The sequence below is a fragment of the Bombina bombina genome, chromosome 6, assembly GCF_027579735.1.
Source record: "Bombina bombina isolate aBomBom1 chromosome 6, aBomBom1.pri, whole genome shotgun sequence".
In the NCBI taxonomy this organism is placed as follows: Eukaryota; Metazoa; Chordata; class Amphibia; order Anura; family Bombinatoridae; genus Bombina; species Bombina bombina.
The window spans coordinates 843,544,926-843,565,572 of NC_069504.1; the positions used below are offsets into that span (position 1 = coordinate 843,544,926).

Below are 20,647 nucleotides of genomic sequence, written 5' to 3' on the forward strand. Positions count from 1 at the left end.
TGAAAACTAAACACATATGAGATGGTCTTTCCAAGTGTATATCCTATGATTTAGCGCCACTAGGGGCACAAAACGTGTCAGGACAGCTTTCCTTGCATTCCTGCATGTACATGGACTTTTTAATCGTTTACTAATAAAGCTTGTTTTTTTTATATTCCACCTCAGAGTGCTCAGAATATTGCTTTTTTGAAAACTAAACACCGTCTACAGACATGCACTTCCTGTTAGTTTGAAAGCGAAAATAAACACCTTTAACATAAACTTTTCATAAAAAATATCTATATACTTTTAACAGGTTTAAATAGTCATCTTTAATAGTTTCTCTATTCATTATTAAATTACATCTTAATTGTGCAAGTCATGAACCTATTGTATACATTCCAACTGTCCAACTGTCCCCAGCTATTGCAGAATTTTTTACAGGTTGGCACTGCTTACTGTTTCTCCTTCAGCTTCCCCTATCTGGGAACATGTCCCGGTTTTCAGGGACTCTCCTGGGTCAACCCATGGCATGCACCCATGCCCATGTCCATGCCACGACCCTCTCCAGCCACAGTACACATGCTGGCACTACTACTATTGGTGCTCCACACACAAAATGCCAGTGGGCCATCCCCCACAAGTCCCCCTAACTTTCTGTCTCAGAAAACCTCCAGGAAGTTTTGGGAGTATATCACTGGTTCAGTTAAAAAATCTTTATTCAAACACATTTTGCAGTTATCACTGTGAATGCTAAAATGAACATATAACCCTAAAGCGACAGTGTACACCAATTTTCATTTAACTACATGTAATAGACACTACTATTAAGATGAATATGCACAGATACTGATATAAAATTCCAGTATAAAACCTTTTAAAAACATACTTAGAAGCTCACAGTTTATCACTGTTGATGAGGTAGTCTGGGACACCCACTGAAAGGGGCTGGGTAAACAAAAAGAGCAGACAGACCCCTCCACCCCTTCCCTGCACAAACATAGCATAAACAGGAGCCAACAGGAGTCTGTAAACACGGGTATATATCTGACACTATGGGGCTTGGTTTAGGAGTCGTAAAACCAGCACAATGTTATTAAAAGAAATAAGCAAAACTATACATTGTTACAAAAAGACTCCCAAATGGGCTATATAAATGGATAATCTACAAAACATTTATGCAAACAAAAATCTAGTGTACAGTGTTCCTTAATTTTTTCTTTCATGAATCAGATTGCTACCAACTTTGCAATTTACTTCTATTATCATTTTTTGTGTTTTTGTTATCCTTTGTTGAAAAGCAGGAAGGTAAGCTCAAGAGCATAAATGTGTCTGCAATACTATATGGCAGCAGTTTTGCAACAATGTTATACATTAGCATGAACACTAGATGGCAGCACTATTTCCTGTCATGTAGTGCTCCAGACATGTACACGCTACCTATCTAAATATCTCTTCAATAAAAAATAACAAGAGAATTAAAGGGACATATTACTTATATGCTAAATCACTTGAAAGTGATGCAGCATAACTGTAAAAAGCTGCCATGAAAATATCACCTGAGAATCTCTAGATATTTTACCTCACAAGTTCCTCAGCTCACCAGAGTAAGTGCTGTGTAAAAAGTTATCTTTCAGTTACTGCCCAGCTGCAGGTAAAAAAATAAAAAAGGAAGAAATGAACAGCAGCCAATCAGCATCAGCAGTGCTGAGGTCATGAACTGTTTTATTGTGATCTCATGAGATTTCACTCCCTTGCAGGTCCCGGGACAGGCATATTGATTTGCTGCTTAAAATCCTTTACAATGTGGTGTGAATACTAAGGACATTTTGAGGAAAAATATCTTCCTTGTTTACATAGAGATGCTTCAGTGATATTTTCTAATCAGCTTTTTACAGCTATGCTGCATCACTTTTAAGTGTTTCAACATTTGGTTATCATGTCCCTTTAAGCAAATTTGACAATAGAAGTAAATTGAAACTTTTTTTAAAATTGTATTGTCTATTTGAACCATGAAAGAAAAAAATTGTGGTCTATGTCCCTTTAATCAGTTAGCTGCAATTTTCTACTCTCAATTTAGTCATGTATCTTATGCTTCTGTCAAGGTCTGTGAAAAAAACCTTGAAAGTGCAGTGATATGCCTGAATATTAAAGTTTATAGCTTTAATTAGCTTTTCCTGTTATGTCATATACACTCGTGTGGGTTTATAAACTAATTTGGTGGGTATTTAATGCCTTAAAAATCAAAGCCGCAAATAACTTAAGATACCATTGAATATTTTCAAATAGGAAACTCAAGGATTGGAATGGTATCTTTAGGCCCATTCCCGGGAATAATGAGTGATAACACATTGATTGTCTTCGGGTCTCCATGATCAGTAACTAGCAAATAAGTAGATGGTTGTCAGGTGCAGGTAGCAAGACAGAAATACTGGTTAATCCAGGCCTAATGCTGCAAGGAATCAGAGGAGTTAATGTTGTTACTAAAAGGCATTGTGGTAGCAAAGATTATTGGAGACCTCTGATTCTGGAGTTCAACCAGAATCAGACGCAGTAGTTCGTGAGTGAGAACAAAGCAGCACTTTAAAAACTGAGGCCAGGACACTGTCATTACAGATACTATGGAATTAGACAGAAAGCTTGTAACAGAGCTATGCAGATACTGGTGTGGTGTTGATAAGCAGACACTAAATTCTGATTGGATAAAGCTTGCTCCAGAAACAGATGCTATCAACCTCCCCTCTCTTCAACTCATAACTCAGCAATAGACTGGCTGCTGTTGTCCCTGCAATGTAAATAAAAATACATGGCATTATATTTAGTAGCACAAATTTACTTACAAGATGATTTACAAAATTAAACTTTCATGGTTCAGTTCATTTCTGCGAGCACACAGCTAGATTAAAACTTTCTCTTTTATTTTGCTTTTAATCTACCTGTGTGCTTGCAAGGCAGTGCCAGACTTTCTCTGTGTTAATAGTTTTGTTTTGTAATTTTCTCTTTGGGCTTTGCCTGGCTGACCTAGGGTTAACTGCCAGAGTCACTGAGAGCTGTGCAGCTGTCTGTGAGTGCTAGTGAATAACCAGGGCTGTGAGTTTTGCAGTGAAATTTGACATTATCCCGCTCTAGTTTGGGGGGTTCAGTCCAATTTTTGTGTTTTTTTTATGTGATTTTTAAATCATATTTGTCAAACCCTGCCTTACATCTAAGCATAAGCACTCAGTTGAGTCACTTCTTTTGACGCCAATGAGCTACCATTTTTGAAATTGTGCAGCTCATGCATACAAAAAGCAACTGTCTGCTACACATGTTGCCACTGATATTATTAGGCTTAGGGTATTTTATTTTTTTGCCCCTCCCCTGCGGACCCCATGGCAGCAGTTTTTGCAAGAATGCTATTAACAATGTTATACACTGTGGACACACTGCTGCCATCTAGTGCTCAAAAGCAAAACTGTTGCCAAATAGTTCTCCAGACACGTGCATGCTAGCTACCTAGGTATTCTATTAAAAAAATAATATCATCAAGACAAAGTAAATTGGATAATAGAACTACAAAGCAATTTTTTTTTGTATGCTGTATCTGAAATAAGCATTTTGGGTTTCATGTCCTTTTACAGTGATTGTACTTGTAATTGTAATTAATGCACAGTGTATGCAAATAGTCTGCAAAACAGGGGCACTTTCATTCATTGCATTTTTCTAAGACGCTTCATTAGTAAAATATTTACCATTTTGTGAAGGTAAACATACCACCGTTCCTCCACCCGAACCTCATCCTTCATCTTGCTAAGCAATGACGAATAACGTCCAGTTCATGGGGCACGCAGTGATTGGATGAAGCCGGATTAATCATCTTTCAGCTAAATGAAGGATGAGATGCGGGCGGAGGAACGGTGGTATGTTTACCTTCACAAAATGGTAAATATTTTACCAATAAAGCGTCTTAGAAAAATGTAATGAATGAAAGTGCCCCTGTTTTGCAGACTATTTGCATACATTGTGCATTAATTAAAGAAACTTTACAATAACTGTAAAGGGACAAGAAACCCAAAATGCTTAGTTCAGATAGAGCATACAATTAAAAAAATGCTTTGTAATTCTATTATCAAATTTACTTTGTCTTGATGATATTCTTTTACTGTATATATTTAGTTCTTATTTAAACATGGTGCCCATAATAACGTATCTTATTTATTTTTGTGTATTCCTCTCTATTTAAAAATCAGGGTAAATGAAGAGAGTCTGGAAAGTCTGAGGAAAAAGATACAGGAACTTACAGAGAAACTGAGAAACGCCCACACGTGTCATATCTGCCTGGTGAGTACATGAACTAACAGAATAATTATATGTGCACTAGTCCTAAAGCCTTGTACACGGGCCATTTTTTGCAGTACAGCAGTTCCACCCCTTGCTCTCTCTCTCTATCCCCCCTCTCTTTTGCTCTCTCTGCCCCCTCTCTTTTGCTCTCTCTGCCCCCTCTATTTTGCTCTCTCTGCCCCCTCTCTTTTGCTCTCTCTTTCCCCCTCTCTTCTGCTCTCTTCCCCACTCTCTATTTTGCTCTCTCTACCCCCTCTCTTTTACTCTCTCCCCCTCTCTTTTGCTCTCTCTCCTCTATCTCCCCCTTCTATTTTCCTCCCTCTCTTTTGCACTCTCCCCCTCTCTTTTGCGCTCTCCCCCTCTCTTTTGCTCTCTCTCCCCCTCTCTTTTGCTCTCTTCCCCCCTCTCTTATGCTCTCTCTCCCCCTCTCTTTTGCTCTCTCTCCCCTCTCTTTTGCTCTCTTTCTCTCCCCCCTCTCTCCCCCCCTCTATTTTGCACTCTCTCCCTCTCCCCTCTCTTTTGCGCTCTCCCCCCTCTCTTTTGCTCTCTCTCTCCCCTTCTCTTTTGCTTTCTCTCTCCCCTCTCTTTTGTTCTCTCTCTACCCCCCTCTCTTTTGCACTCTCTCTCTCCCCTCTCTTTTGCGCTCTCCCCCCTCTCTTTTGCTCTCTCTCAGCTCTCTTTTGCTCTCTCTCCCCTTTCTCCCCCTCTCTTTTGCGGTCTCTCTCCCTCTCTTTTACTCTCTCTATCTCCCCTCTTTTGCTCTCTCTCTCTCTCTCTCTCTCTCTCTCTCCCTTTCTTTTGCTCTCCCTCCCCCTCTCTTTTGTTGTCTCTCTCCCTCTCTGTTGCTCTCTCTATCCCCCTCTTTTGCTCTCTCTCTCTATCCCCCCTCTTTTGCTCTCTCTCTCTATCCCCCCTCTTTTGAGCTCTCTATCCCGTCCGCCCGGCCCCGCCCGGCCCCGTCCCCATCACGCCCGGTCAACCCCAGGTGCCAGGCCAGTCTGTTGAAGGCCAGGTGTGTTTGTACTCGCGCAGTCTCTACTGCGCATGACAGCTTCGGACAAACACACTTGGCCTTTTATATTATAGGATAATAATGTAGAATGCTCACATCAATGTATCATATCTGCCTGGTCAGTGCACAAAAACAACAACCTATTAGTGCTATCTTATGGTTACACACACACTTTTTATCAAATCTTTGTAATGCTCTTACACACACACAAAGTACACACCCACAACACAGACAGTCAAACAGAAACACAGAACTATACACTGTAGGGTCAGGACTCTGAATCTGTAGGACCTTCAGAGGGTAGTGTAAATTTAAAAAGAAGACAATATCTAGTTGATTTCAATTTAAAGGGTTCAATAAGTGCAGTTTCCATTCTTTCAATGTGTTCAAAGAGACATGACGCCCAAACATTTTCTTTTGTGATTCAGAAAGAACATGTCATTTTAAACAACTTTCCAATTTACTTGTATTATATAATTTGCATTGGTCTCTTGGTATCCTTTGTTGCAAAGCATACCTAGGTAGGCCCAGGAACAGCAATGCACTACTGGGAGATAGTTGCTAGTTAGTGGCTACACATATATGCCTCTTGTCATTGGCTCACCAAATGCTTTTAGCAAGCTCCCAGTAATGCTTTGCTGCTTTTTCAACAAAGGATACCAAGGGAAAGAAGCAAATTTTATAATCGAAGCAAATTGCAAAGTTATTTAAAATTGTATGATCTATCTGAATCAAAAATAATCATTTGAGTTTCATATCTATTTAAACTTCCAACAATTGAACATACGTTTCAACCAAGTGTTGTGCAAAAGATGTGCAAAAACATAATTTATGTAAGAACTTACCTGATAAATTCATTTCTTTCATATTAGCAAGAGTCCATGAGCTAGTGACGTATGGGATATACATTCCTACCAGGAGGGGCAAAGTTTCCCAAACCTTAAAATGCCTATAAATACACCCCTCACCACACCCACAATTCAGTTTAACGAATAGCCAAGAAGTGGGGTGATAAGAAAAAAGTGCGAAAGCATATAAAATAAGGAATTGGAATAATTGTGCTTTATACAAAAAAATCATAACCACCACAAAAAAGGGCGGGCCTCATGGACTCTTGCTAATATGAAAGAAATGAATTTATCAGGTAAGTTCTTACATAAATTATGTTTTCTTTCATGTAATTAGCAAGAGTCCATGAGCTAGTGACGTATGGGATAATGACTACCCAAGATGTGGATCTTTCCACACAAGAGTCACTAGAGAGGGAGGGATAAAATAAAGACAGCCAATTCCTGCTGAAAATAATCCACACCCAAAATAAAGTTTAATGAAAAACATAAGCAGAAGATTCAAACTGAAACCACTGCCTGAAGTACTTTTCTACCAAAAACTGCTTCAGAAGAAGAAAACACATCAAAATGGTAGAATTGAAAAAGTATGCAAAGAGGACCAAGTTGCTGCTTTGCAAATCTGATCAATCGAAGCTTCATTCCTAAACGCCCAGGAAGTAGAAACTGACCTAGTAGAATGAACTGTAATCCTTCGAGGCGGAATTTTACCCGACTCCACATAGGCATGATGAAATAAAGATTTCAACCAAGATGCCAAAGAAATGGCAGAAGCTTTCTGGCCTTTTCTAGAACCGGAAAAGATGACAAATAGACTAGAAGTCTTTCGGAAAGACTTAGTAGCTTAAACATAATAATACAAAGCTCTAACAGCATCCAAAGAATGCAATGATTTCTCCTTAGAATTCATAGGATTAGGACATAATGAAGGAACCACAATTTCTCTACTAAGGTTGTTAGAATTCACAACCTTAGGTAAAAAATTCAAAAGAAGTTCGCAGCACCGCCTTATCCTGATGAAAAATCAGAAAAGGAGACTCACAAGAAAGAGCAGATAATTCAGAGACTCTTCTGGCAGAAGAGATGGCCAAAAGAAACAAAACTTTCCAAGAAAGTAATATAACGACCAAAGAATACATGGGTTCAAAAGGAGGAGCTTGAAAAGCCCCCAGAACCAAATTCAAACTCCAAGGAGGAGAAATTGACTGAATGACAGGTTTTATACGAACCAAAGCTTGTACAAAACAATGAAATATCAGGAAGATTAGCAATCCTTCTGTGAAAAAAGAACAGAAAGAGCAGAGATTTGTCCTTTCAAGGAACTTGCGGACAAACCTTTATCTAAACCATCCTGAAGAAACTGAAAAATTCTCGGTATTCAAAAAGAATGCCAGGAAAAAATGATGAGAAAGACACTAAGAAATATAAGTCTTCCAGACTCTATAATATATCTCTCTAGATACAGATTTACGAGCCTGTCACATAGTATTTAATCACAGAGTCAGAGAAACCTTCTTTGACCAAGAATCAAGCGTTCAAACTCCATACCTTAAAATTTAAGGATTTGAGATCCTGATGGAAAAAAGGACCTTGCGACAGAAAGTCTGGTCTTAACGGAAGAGTCCACAGCTGGCAAGAGGCCATCCGGACAAGATCTGCATACCAAAACCTGTGAGGCCATGCTGGAGCTACCAGCAGGTGGAGAATACTCTTGGAAGAAGAACTAGAGGCGGAAAGATATAGGCAGGATGATACTTCCAAGGAAGTGATAATGTATGCACTGCTTCCGCCCGAGGATCCCAGGATCTGGACAGATACCAGGGAAGTTTCTTGTTTAGATGAGAAGCCATCAGATCTATTTCTGCGAGTTCCCACATTTGAACAATCTGAAGAAATACCCCTGGGCGAAGAGACCATTCGCCCGGATGCAACGTTTGGCGACTGAGATAATCCGCTTCCCAATTGTCTATACCTGGGATATGAACCGCAGAGATTAGACAGGAGCTGGATTCCGCCCAAACCAAAATTCAAGATACTTCTTTCATAGCCAGAGGAGTCCCTCCTTGATTATTGATGTATGCCACAGCTGTGACATTGTCTATCTGAAAACAAATGAACAACTCTCTCTTCAGAAGAGGCCAAGACTGAAGAGCTCTGAAAATTGCACGGAGTTCAAAAATATTGATCGGTAATCTCACCTCCTGAGATTCCCAAACCCCTTGTGCCGTCAGAGACCCCCACACAGCTCCCCAACCTGTAAGACTTGCATCTGTTGAGATATAGTCTAGGTCGGAAGAACAAAGAAGCCCCCTGAACTAAACGATGGTGAACTGTCCACCATGTCAGAGAGTGTCGTATAATTGGTTTAAAGATATTAATTGAGATATCTTTGTGTAATCCCTGCACCACTGGTTCAGCATACAGAGCTGAAGAGGTCGCATGTGAAAACGAGCAAAGGAGATCGCATCCGATGTGGCAGTCCTAAGACCTAAAAATTTCCATGCATAAGGCTACCAAAGGGAATGATTGTGACTGAAGGTTTTGACAAGCTGATAACAATGTTAAACTTCTCTTATCTGACAAGGACAGAGTCATAGACACTGAATCTATCTGGAAACCTAAAAAGGTTACCCTTGTCTGAGGAAACAATGAACTGAATGGTAAATTGATCCTCCAACCATGATCTTGAAGAAACAACACAAGTCGATTCGTATGAGATTCTGCGAAAAATGTGAAGACTGAGCAAGTACCAAGATATCGTCCAAATAAGGAAATACCAAAACCCTGTTCTCTGATTACAGACAGAAGGGCACCGAGAACCTTTGAAAAAAATTCTTGGAGCTGACGCTAGGCCAAACGGTAGAGCCACTAAACTGGTAATGCTTGTCTAAAAAGAGAATCTCAGAAACTAAAAGTGATCTGGATGAATCGGAATATGCAGATATGCATCCTGTAAATCTATTGTAGACATATAATGCCCTTGCTAAACAAAAGGCAGGATAGTCCTACAGTTACCATCTTGAATGTTGGTATCCTTACATAACGATTCAATAGATAGATCCGGAACTGGTCTGAAGGAATTGACCTTCTTTGGTACAATGAAGAGATAGAATAAAACCCCAGCCCCTGTTCCAGAACTGGAACTGGCATAATTACTCCAGCCAACTCTAGATCTGAAACACATTTCAGAAATGCTGAGCCTTTGCTGTGTTTACTGGGACACGGGAAAGAAAAAAATCTCTTTGCAGGAGGCCTTAACTTGAAGCCAATTCTGTACCTTTCTGAAACAATGTTCTGAAACCAGAGATTGTGAACAGAATTGATCCAAATTTCCTTGAAGAAAACGTAAACTGCCCCATACCAGCTGAGCTGGAATGAGGGCCTCACCTTCATGGGTATTTAGGAGCTGGCTATAGGTTTCTATAAGGCTTGGATATATTCCAAACTGGAAATGGTTTCCAAACTGATACCGCTCCTGAGGATGAAGGATCAGGCTTTCATTCCTTGTTGTGAGGAAAGGAACGAAAATGATTAATAGACCTAAATTTACTTTAGATTTTTTATCCTTTGGTAAAAAAGTTCCCTTCCCTCCAGTAACAGTTGAGATAATAGAATCCAACTGAAAATCGAATAATTTATTACCCTGGAAAGAAAGGGAAAGCAAAGTTGACTTAGAAGACATATCAGCATTCCAAGTTTTAAGCCATAAAGCTTTTCTAGCTAAAATAGCTAGAAACATATACCTGACATCAACTCTAATGATATCAAAAGTTGGTATCACAAATAAAAATTATTAGCATGTTATAGAATAATAATAATGCTATAAAATTATGATCTGTTACTTGTTGCGCTAAAACTTCTAACCAAAAAGTTGAAGCTGCAGCAACATCCGCTAAAAATATAGCAGGTCTAAGAAGATTACCTGAACATAAGTAAGCTTTTCTTAGAAAGGATTCAATTTTCCTATCTAAAGGATCCTTAAATGAAGTACTATCTGCCATAGGAATAGTAGTACGTTTAGCAGGAGTAGAGACAGCCCCATTAACCTTAGAGATTTTGTCCCAAAACTCTAATCTGTCAGATGGCACAGGATATAATTGCTTAAACGTTAGAAGGAGTAAATGAATTACCCAAATTATTCCATTCCCTGGAAATTACTTCAGAAATAGCATCAGGGAGAGAAAATACTTCTGGAATAACTACAGGAGATTTAAAAACCTTATTTAAACGTTTAGATTTAGTATCAAGAGGACCAGAATCCTCTATTTCTAATGCAATTAATACTTCTTTAAGTAAAGAACGAATAAATTCCATCTTGAACAAATACAAAGATTTATCAGCATCAACCTCTGAGACAGAAACCTCTGAACCAGAAGAACCATTATCAGTATCAGAATGATGATGTTCATTTAAAAATTCATCTGAAAAAAGAAGTTTTAAAAGACTTTTATGTATACTAGAAGGAGAAATAACAGACATAGCCTTCTTAATGGATTAAAAAAATAAAATCTCTTATGTTATCAGGAACACTCTGAAAATTAGATGTTGACAGAACAGCAACAGGTAATATAACAGTACTAAAGGAAATTTTATCTGCATTAATAAGTTTGTCATGACATGCAATACAAACAACAGCTGGAGAAACAGATACCAAAAGTTTATAGCAGATACACTTAGCTTGGTAGCTCCAGCACTGGGCAGCGATTTTCCTGAAGTATCTTCTGACTCAGTTGTAACGTGGAACATCTTGCAATATGTAAAAGAAAAAACAACATATAAAGCAAAAATGATCAAATTCCTTAAATGACAGTTTCAGGAATGGGAAGAAAATGCCAGTGAACAAGCTTCTAGCAACCAGAAGCAATAAATAATGAGACTTAAATAATGTGGAGACAAAAATGACGCCCATATTTTTTAGCGCCAAAAAAGACGCCCACATTATTTGGCGCCTAAATGCTTTTGGCGCGAAAAATGACGCCACATCCGGAACGCCGACACTTTTGACGCAAAAAAACGTCAAAAAAATGACGCAACTTCCGGCGACACGTATGACGCCGGAAACAGAAAAACATTTTTGCGCCAAAAAAGTCCGCGCCAAGAATGACGCAATAAAATGAAGCATTTTCAGCCCCCGCGAGCCTAACAGCCCACAGAGAAAAAATCAAATTTTTTAAGGTAAGAAAAAATGATTGAAACAAATGCATTTATCCCAAGTATGAAACTGACTGTCTGAAAATAAGGAATGTTGAACATCCTGAGTCAAGGCAAATAAATGTTTGAATACATATATTTAGAACTTTATAAAAAGTGCCTAACCATAGCTTAGAGTGTCACAGAAAATAAGACTTACTTACCCCAGGACACTCATCTACATGTTGTAGAAAGCCAAACCAGTACTGAAACGAAAATCAGCAGAGGTAATGGTATATAAATAAGAGTATATCGTCGATCTGAAAAGGGAGGTAAGAGATGAATCTCTATGACCGATAACAGAGAACCTATGAAATAGACCCCGTAGAAGGAGATCATTGCATTCAAATAGGCAATACTCTCCTCACATCCCTCTGACATTCACTGCACGCTGAGAGGAAAACCGGGCTCCAACCTGCTGCGGAGCGCATATCAACGTAGAATCTAGCACAAACTTACTTCACCACCTCCACAGGAGGCAAAGTTTGTAAAACTGAATTGTGGGTGTGGTGAGGGGTGTATTTATAGGCATTTTAAGGTTTGGGAAACTTTGCCCCTCCTGGTAGGAATGTATATCCCATACGTCACTAGCTCATGGACTCTTGCTAATTACATGAAAGAAATATATTTGCACCTGTTGTAGATCATAGTATGTGTTTTTTCTTATTACATGAGGAAAATATTGAAAACAACACATAGGAAGTATGTCCACAAAGCCCGAACACACATTCCCAAGCATTCAAATATTATTTTATTAGGATATACTGGTTCTGGAGTATCAAAACATGTCATTCTGGTATATGACAAAAATGTCACATCCTTTTCGTGAACATTCTTTGAATAGGTTAGGAAATCCCTCTGAATTAGTGACAGGAATCTACTTCCTAGCGTTATGAATATAGAGGGAGATATTATCAACTTTGAAAAAGATCCTGAGTTAATTAGATGTGGTTTAGAGGGATCGTTCTGTATTATCATAATTCTCCATCTTTAAAGGTCCAATTAGTTATTATTGGATTTGATTAGAGAGTAGCTATTTTATCACTTAGAACAGGGATGGCCAACTGGCGGCCGAAGGGACACGTGAAGTCCCCTGCACTAGCTTTTGTGGTCCCAAAAAATAAAGCAGAACTAAGAATATGTGTTTTAGGAAGTTCTGGTGGCTGGACAAACAGGGTGGTCACAACTTGTAAGAACCATCGAGAGAAGAACAGCAGACAGAGGGTACCTTGTAACCTTCGCTAAATCTGACCCTGTGCTACTGGACATTTTTAGGAAATACACTATTTATTGTGTGTTTAATAGACATAAATGTATATGCAACCTTTTAGGACAGGGCCACCTTTTATGGTGCCTTGGGAAAGACAATTTTGTGGGGCCCCTCATTCCAGTGCTCTTATTTCCCTCTACCTATATGCTCTGCCCCGTTTATGGCCACCTCTATCCCAACATTCACCTATATAAAAAACCTATATACTTAAATAAAGCATAACAGTAAATATTACACATCCTGGTACCATAAACACTTCTTCATAAACTAAATACAGGATCTACCTTGCTCCTTCTCATACCCTCAACCCGAGTTCTAAAATATTGATCTGAAGTCCCCATGTGTTAGGATGTTGGTCATCGCGGATTTAGAATATTTAGAAATAGTCCTCGGAAGTTTGATAATTCTCCATTTTGCAATAAATTCACAAAACATACAGAAAGGAAATGATAATCTCTTCCCTTTATTTCTCTTTTTTTTTACACTTGAAATGGTGGTCCTAGCTCAATGCAGGTTTCAGGCAGATAGTAGTCAATAGTTTTGTGTATAGAAGTGTAACAAATGGGTTAATGCTACTTTGATGATTAAGACTTTGTAGAAGCTTAAATTACAATTTTGTTTTGCCTGCTCGTGCTGTTTTTAAATTTGTACCTCTATTTATTTTTCTATTTTAATTTATTTAAAAAAAAAATAAAAAAATATTCAGCTTTTCAAAGGGACGTGAAACCCAAAACTTTTCTTTCATAATTCAAATAAAACATAACATTTTAAACAACTTTCCAATTTACTTATGTGATAAAATTTGCTTGGTCTCTTGGTATCCTTTGTTAAAGGATCTAGCACATCAGATGAACCAATGGCAAAATGCATATATGTGCAGCCACCAATTAGCAGCTAGCTCCCAGATAGGATACCAAGAGAACAAAATAAATTAGATCATAGAAATAAATTAAAATGTTGTTTAAAATTGTATGCTCTAGCTAAGGCGTCAGCAACCTTGGTCCCCTCAGATGTTTTGGAACTACATTTCCCATGATGCTGAGACAATCTTTAGGCTGTCTGAGCATCATGGGAAATGTAGCTCCAAAACATCTGAGGGCTGATCACTGCTCTTGCTGAATCAATAAAGATTGTTTGAGTTTTTTTATGCCCCTTTAAGTAGTTCACATTTAAATTATTTTGTTGAAAATAAATAATGAGCATACTCTGCAAAGTTTTATTTTTATACAGTACAATAAATAATTCAATATGTTATGGTGGATTACATTTTGAGTTTACTGTCTCTTTACATTGTGTTCTTGACCAGGACTCCTACAGCATTCCTGTGACTTCTATCCAGTGTTGGCACACTCACTGTGAAGGATGTTGGCTCCGAGCTTTGGTGAGAACCATCTCTTGTAGTTGTACCCAGCTATACTGTCACTGTTTTAAATATTCTATATAGTGACACACCTAATAAACCCTTAGATTTTTTTTACTTAAAGAGACATGAAACCCATTTTTTTTCTTTTATGATTCAGATGGAGCATACATTTTTAAGCAACTTTACAATTTACTTATTTTAGCTAATATACTTTATTCTCTTGGTATCCTTAGTTGTAAAGCATACCTAGGAAGGCTCAGGAGCTGGGTGCTAGCTGCTAGCTGCTAGCTGCTGATTGGTGGCTGTGCATATATATATATATATATATATATATCTTGTGATTGGCTTACCAATGTGTTCAGCTAGCTCCTAGTAGTGCATTGATGCTTCTTCATTTAAGGATACCAGGAGAATGAAGCAACATTGATAATAGAAGTAAATTGTAAAGTTGTTTTTTTCTTGTATTTTTTACAACTTAGGGATAGACTGCATTTTAGTTGTAAACTAGAGCTACAATAAATTCTCTAAAGATATTTCTTGATACTGCCCCCAGTTCAATACTAAAATAGGGCAAATACGCCTTATTTTGGAATATGAGTTTCATTTCCCTTATGTACTATAGTGACTCAGATATGGCTTCAAAACGCTTTCCCATCACGATAAACAATGAGGAAGTCTCTCTGCCTTTGGGCAGTTCCTCTTTGTGTGGAGCAAGAAAATACATATAAATTATTACAAGATTACTTGTACTTGTTATTTAGCCATATACAATAAAGAAGAGGGGCAGACAGCAGGACAGTTTAGGCTTAGGCATAAGAGGACCAACGAGCCATATCATATATATATATATATACCAACGAGCCATATTTATATATATACAGTATATATGTATACTGTATATATATATATATATATATATATATATATATATATATATAAAGAATATTTTCTTCTATGTGAAGAACATTGGAATGTAAAATGTATTCATGATTCAGAATACAATTTAAAAAAAAAGTTTCCCATGTACTTCTATTATCAACTTTGCTTTTGTCTCATGTTATTCTTTGCTGAAGAGCTATCTAGATAGGTAATGTGCACATGCCTGACAATAAATAGTGCTGCCATCTAGTGCCCTTGCTAATGTATAACATTATTTCAAAACTGCTGCCAAATAGTGTTGCAGACACATGGACACTCCTGAACTTACCTTCCTGCTTTTCAACAAAGGATAGCAAGGAAACTAAGATGTTTTGATAATAGATGTACGGTAGAAAGTTGTTTTAAAATTGTATGTTCTATCTGAATGATAAAAGAAACATTTTGTGTTTTATGTCCCTTTAATGTCTCTTTAATATGCAGGAGTAATATCATTTCCAAAACAAATACGATAGTAGAGAAGAGTTCATGTAATTACAGCTGATTTAGGCCATTTTATAGTTAACTGTTTGACCAATTGGGATCCAGATATCCAAATATTTTAATGTCTTATTTCCAAGTTGTTAACTGGATAGTAAAGTCATTTTTTGTATATCATCCAAGTAAAGAGCAATATAATTTTTTCTTTCATTTGTATTAGATAGTATTGTGATGGTACTACTAATGGATTACTAAATGGATCTTGTAGTATTTCATATAAAGGGGTTGATTATTGTTTATCATTTGATAATTATCTGCATGTTAACAGCCGTAACTGAGCCATTTACTATGACACAATCACAATCAGGATTCTGTGTTGTTTATCAAAAACACTTTTTACATTCTTGGTTTGGTGAAAAAAAAACAAAAAAAAACTTAACATGTGCTAGTCCTGATTATTCAGATCACAATCCTTATTCTCCATAATTATCAACACATTTTCAAAAAATTATAGAATGTAAAATTTGTTTTGCGTAAATACATGACAAACTGACAATACCCCTTCTATATGGAATGATGTTAAGAAGCAGCATTACCAAACAGATAGAAACACTATCTGCTCAATCAATTTAAGTTACAGAAAATAATAATAAGCCATTTTACCCTAAAAAAATTTAGCAAAAATAATAACCCAACAAACACACATGCCCACTATACCACTTATGCCCCTTTTCGAATCCTTTAGAGACATATACACATATCTCTCGGGTTTCGGAGGACAAAGGATTAACTGCACACATGTCACTCATTATCATCACTAAACACTTTTAAAAGAGATCAATCAACACACCCATACTTCAACTAGTAATGTAATCGATAAACCCTTTAATATAGCCATTTTATTTTTCTTAGATTCCATCCATATTATTTTAATTAAGATATCACAAAATTAACAAGAGAATAAACTCAGACTGCACTCTAGATTAACTCCTGAAATGCTGATTACAACCATGTGTCCTCATCCTGGAGGGGCTGCTTTCAGAGCTCTTCACCAACCCCCTTTCATATACCCCTGCATCTCTGGTAGTCTAGTGGCCTGGTATTGCCGGGGCAATCCAGGGATGCTAGTGACATGGAGGGGGTAAGTATTCAAACCCCCTCAATCTCAGATCCTTTAAAGGAAAATTAAATATGTTGAGATGGTAACATAAAATGATAAATCATATATATATATATATATATATATATATATATATATATATATATATATCCAAGAGAAGACAAAGAAATCCAGCCGTGAGTGCAGTAAAATCAAAACAGTCTTTATTAGGTTCTTCTAAAAAACAGCAATGCAATCCGCAAAAAAGGGGTAAAACAAACAGGCGATAGATCAGCTCTCTGGAGCCGTACTCATAGACCACTGATCTATCGCTGTGGCAGTTATAATTTATAACAATAGAATTAGGGTCAATTAAAATCACACGTGCCAATTATGTGTTACCACTTAACCCTTTCATGTATGCTCTAATGTGTATACTATGGGGCATATGTATCAAGCTCTGAATGGAGCTTGATGCCCCGTGTTTCTGGCGAGTCTTCAGACTCACCAGAAACAGCAGTTATGAAGCAGCGGTCACAAAGACCGCTGCTCCATAACCTGTCCGCCTGCACTGAGCAGGCGGACAGACATCGCCGGAATTCAACCCAATCGAGTACGATCAGGTTGATTGACACCCCCCTGCTGGCAGCCCATTGGCCGCGAGTCTGCAGGGGGCGGCGTTGCACCAGCAGCTCTTGTGAGCTGCTGGTGCAATGCTGAATACGGCGAGCGTATTGCTCGCCGCATTCAGCGAGGTCTGTCTGACCTGATCCACACTGTCGGATCAGGTCCGACAGACCTTGATAACTAGAGGCCTTTGTCTAAAGTTTGGCTAGGGTTGGGAATGCATATGCCCTGGAGGTGCGATATTAGTTAATTTATTAATTACTTATGTAATAAACATTTTAGCTCCAGTTTATTGGAACTAGTATACGTCCAGCTCTTAAGTTTTTAGGCAATGAATGGTCGTACATTATTATAATACTTTTTGTACTTAAACCCCTATGTTTGGCTCGTATTAAGCTTGATCAGTAAACATACTCTTACTTCCTATTCTTTTAAAATATTAGGTGGGGATATAAAATTTATTGTTCAGAGTTTGAGATTTTAAAAAAAAAAAAGAAAACATTTTTTTTGGGGAATTAGGACAGGTAAACGTGTTCATTCCCAGAAACTGATGAGATCAAATCTGGAGTTAAACCCGTGAGGCATTCTTGTTTTTAGGCGAAATATCCAATACACTTCCCTCTTACTGAGGAGTTTGTCAAGGTAACCCCCTTCAAAGTTCAGTGTTACTTTCTCTATGATTGTCCACTTTAAAGGGACATTAAACACTTTGAGATAGTAATATAAAATAATAAATTGTATATATAAAACAAATTTGTAATATACTTTCATTATTTATTTTGTCCTCTTTGCCTGTTATTCCATTCTGAAATTGTGAGCTTTTCAGTTCCTGTTAGAAATGGAAGTGCAGAACACTGTTATATTCTACACAGCCATTGGCTGCACACTCTAGTGACCTATTTATAACGGTCCCTAATTGGCCACAGCAGAGAAGGTAACACAAGTTACAACATGGCAGCTCCCAGTGTTTTATAGACACTAAAACTTTACACTTATTTTGTCACTTTTTAAACAACTAATGAAACTTTAAAAAATACATCTACATGTTAGTCATGGACTAATCTTTTCTTTGAATTCATCATTCTATCTAGCATGTATTTAGTGTTTAATGTCCCTTTAATGTCTTAGAATTTCTGGCATGTCCCTCTATGAACTGTTTAGCCACCGCCCACCGGTAACAATTTATCCTCCCTTTTCCTGCTCATCTCTGTATCTACAGTAATGCTTGACAGGTGCTCTCTAATGCGTGTTCTTATTTCTCTTGAGGTTTACCCAACATACTGTAGATTACAGATATTGCACTCTATAAGGTACACTGCCCCTTTTACTCTGCAGTTTAGACATTTATCTATTTCAAAGGATTCTCCTGTCTTAGCTGAGTGAAAGGTGTCCCCTGTCTGAGCATGTTTGCAGGCTTTGCAATCACTATAGCCGCACTTGTGGAGGTCTTTTACTTGTGTAACCAGGATGATTGCTTAGTGATGGTTTTAGGGACAGTTGGGGATGCCATATTGCCTATTGCTTTTCCTCTTCTATAAGAGAAGAGACATCTATTCTCTGCAATTTTAGCCAGGGTGTTATCTGCTCTCAGTACTCTACAATATACTTTCATTATTTATTTTGTCCCCTTTTCCTCTAATTTTATTCTGAAATTGTGAGCTTTCCAGTTCCCGTTAGAAATGGAAGTGCAAAACACTGTTATATTCCACACAACCATTGGCTGCACACTCTAGTGACCTATTTATATCCGTCCCTAATTGGCCAGAGCAGAAAAGGTAACCTAAGTTACAACATGGCAGCTCCCATTATTTTATAGGCACTAAAACTTTACACTTATTTTGTCAATATTTTAACAGCTAATGAAACTTTAAAAAAATAAATCTCTATTCAAGCAAAATTCTTAAAAATTAATATAAAAATAAAACAAAACAATATTTTATAGTTAAAGGGTCTTTATAAGCCTGTAACAGCTAATCAAAAAAGCCTAGAGACCCCCAAGACCTCTGGTTTCAAAAATCTCTCTGTAAATAAATGCCCCTATCTACCTTTTAATAGCCAGGTCATCACTGTGGTAATAGTGATCACCTGACATTAATAATTGTGCATTTATTAAAGTAGAGGCTCGTAGAAGCCCCTATGTGCAAATCAAAGATATGTACAAATACCCAAAGACTGCTGAACCCCCCCCCCCACACACACACACAGAAAAAAACAGTATATAATTTGCGTGCTTTTCTCACAGTGCAAATTACCTATAGTAGGACTTTTAAATATGAGCAGCACCTAAAACAAAAAAAAACAAACAAAAAAAACTGAGCACAGGGGTGGAGCTCAGCAGTTAAAGGGTTAAACATCTTGAAAGGTTTTTGATTTAGCAATAGTTTACTACTATACTTTTTCACGGTCAAAACAATACCAGTCAGAAACATTTGTTAGGTTGTGAAATATGTGGTATAAGCAGATGTATATAAATTGTTTACCAATACAAACATATTCAAATGAATGCATTGATTATAGACTATTTTTGTACAAGCACATACCTTACGTGTGAAACAAAAATGATGTTACATTGTCTGATACCTCCTGTGATTGGCTTAAATGGCATCATGTAATTCTCAGTGTTTTGGTGGGGGATAGATATAGCACAGTGATATCCAAAATCCTAGCACATTGGGGTCACAGATCAATATTTTTGAAGCCTTAACGGCTGCATATAAATGTATGGCTATTAAACAATCAAATAATATGTCAAAACATGTTCAGTGGCACTGGGCCAGAAAACTATGGAATGCATTGTCAGTTCTGCTTTTTCTGAAGGGCCCTTAAAACTAGTGCCAAGGGCCACTTGTAGCCAGGGGTCAAGTCCTACAAAAAAGTAAGGGAACTCACCAAGACTTCCACCCCCCCTCACAAATAATATTGTTTTATATACACACACACACACTATATTTGTATGACTATAATCTATACACTTATTGAATGGTTGCATTTGGGCCTGCGTATCCTCTGTCACAGAGTCTCCCCCACTTAAGGTGCAATGGTCCTCTTTCTGCTTAGAGGAGCTAAATATCCCAGAGCAAGCCACACAGAAATGTAAGCACCCTGTGTTATACTCATTGCGGGGGGATCACAGCAGGACTGCTGACAGGCATACATTAAGTGTATTATAGGAAGTGTTACTGGCCATTACTAGAGGTTCTCACTATCCCTCTAACCAAACCAGCAGTGTTTACTGAAGCATTTCTGTTTTCTGTCCAGAGGGAACTTAGTTCCTCCTGCAAAAATAATGCAGGAACTCCGTTCCCATGTGTTCCCACTCGACTTGACCCCTGCTTGTAGCCCACGGGCTGGAAGTTGGCCATCCCTAGTATAGCATATCAAGATAAATAAACTATAATTTTTATTCTTATAGTGAAACTGTTTTATTTTATTAGAATTAATATACAGTAACTATTTATTACACTTTTATTATAGTATTCTCAATATAGATTTATAAAAATGTTACAGCAATTTTACACAACTCTTAAAGCTTTAATGTATTTCATGTAACACATTAAAATAACGAGAACCATTAGCAATGTCT

At 37.6% G+C, this 20,647-nt stretch overlaps 1 protein-coding gene across 1 annotated transcript in view; it reads left to right on the top strand.

Annotated features, from left to right (window-relative positions):
* The window catches only part of LOC128664659 (E3 ubiquitin-protein ligase RNF220-like), a 71,970-nt gene that overhangs the window by 39,489 nt on the left and 11,834 nt on the right, over nt 1-20,647 (top strand). Inside the window, exons 11-12 of the mRNA XM_053719470.1 lie at nt 4,209-4,299; nt 13,926-14,000. Coding sequence (XP_053575445.1) covers nt 4,209-4,299; nt 13,926-14,000 — 166 coding nt within the window. The remainder of the gene's footprint in view (nt 1-4,208; nt 4,300-13,925; nt 14,001-20,647) is intronic.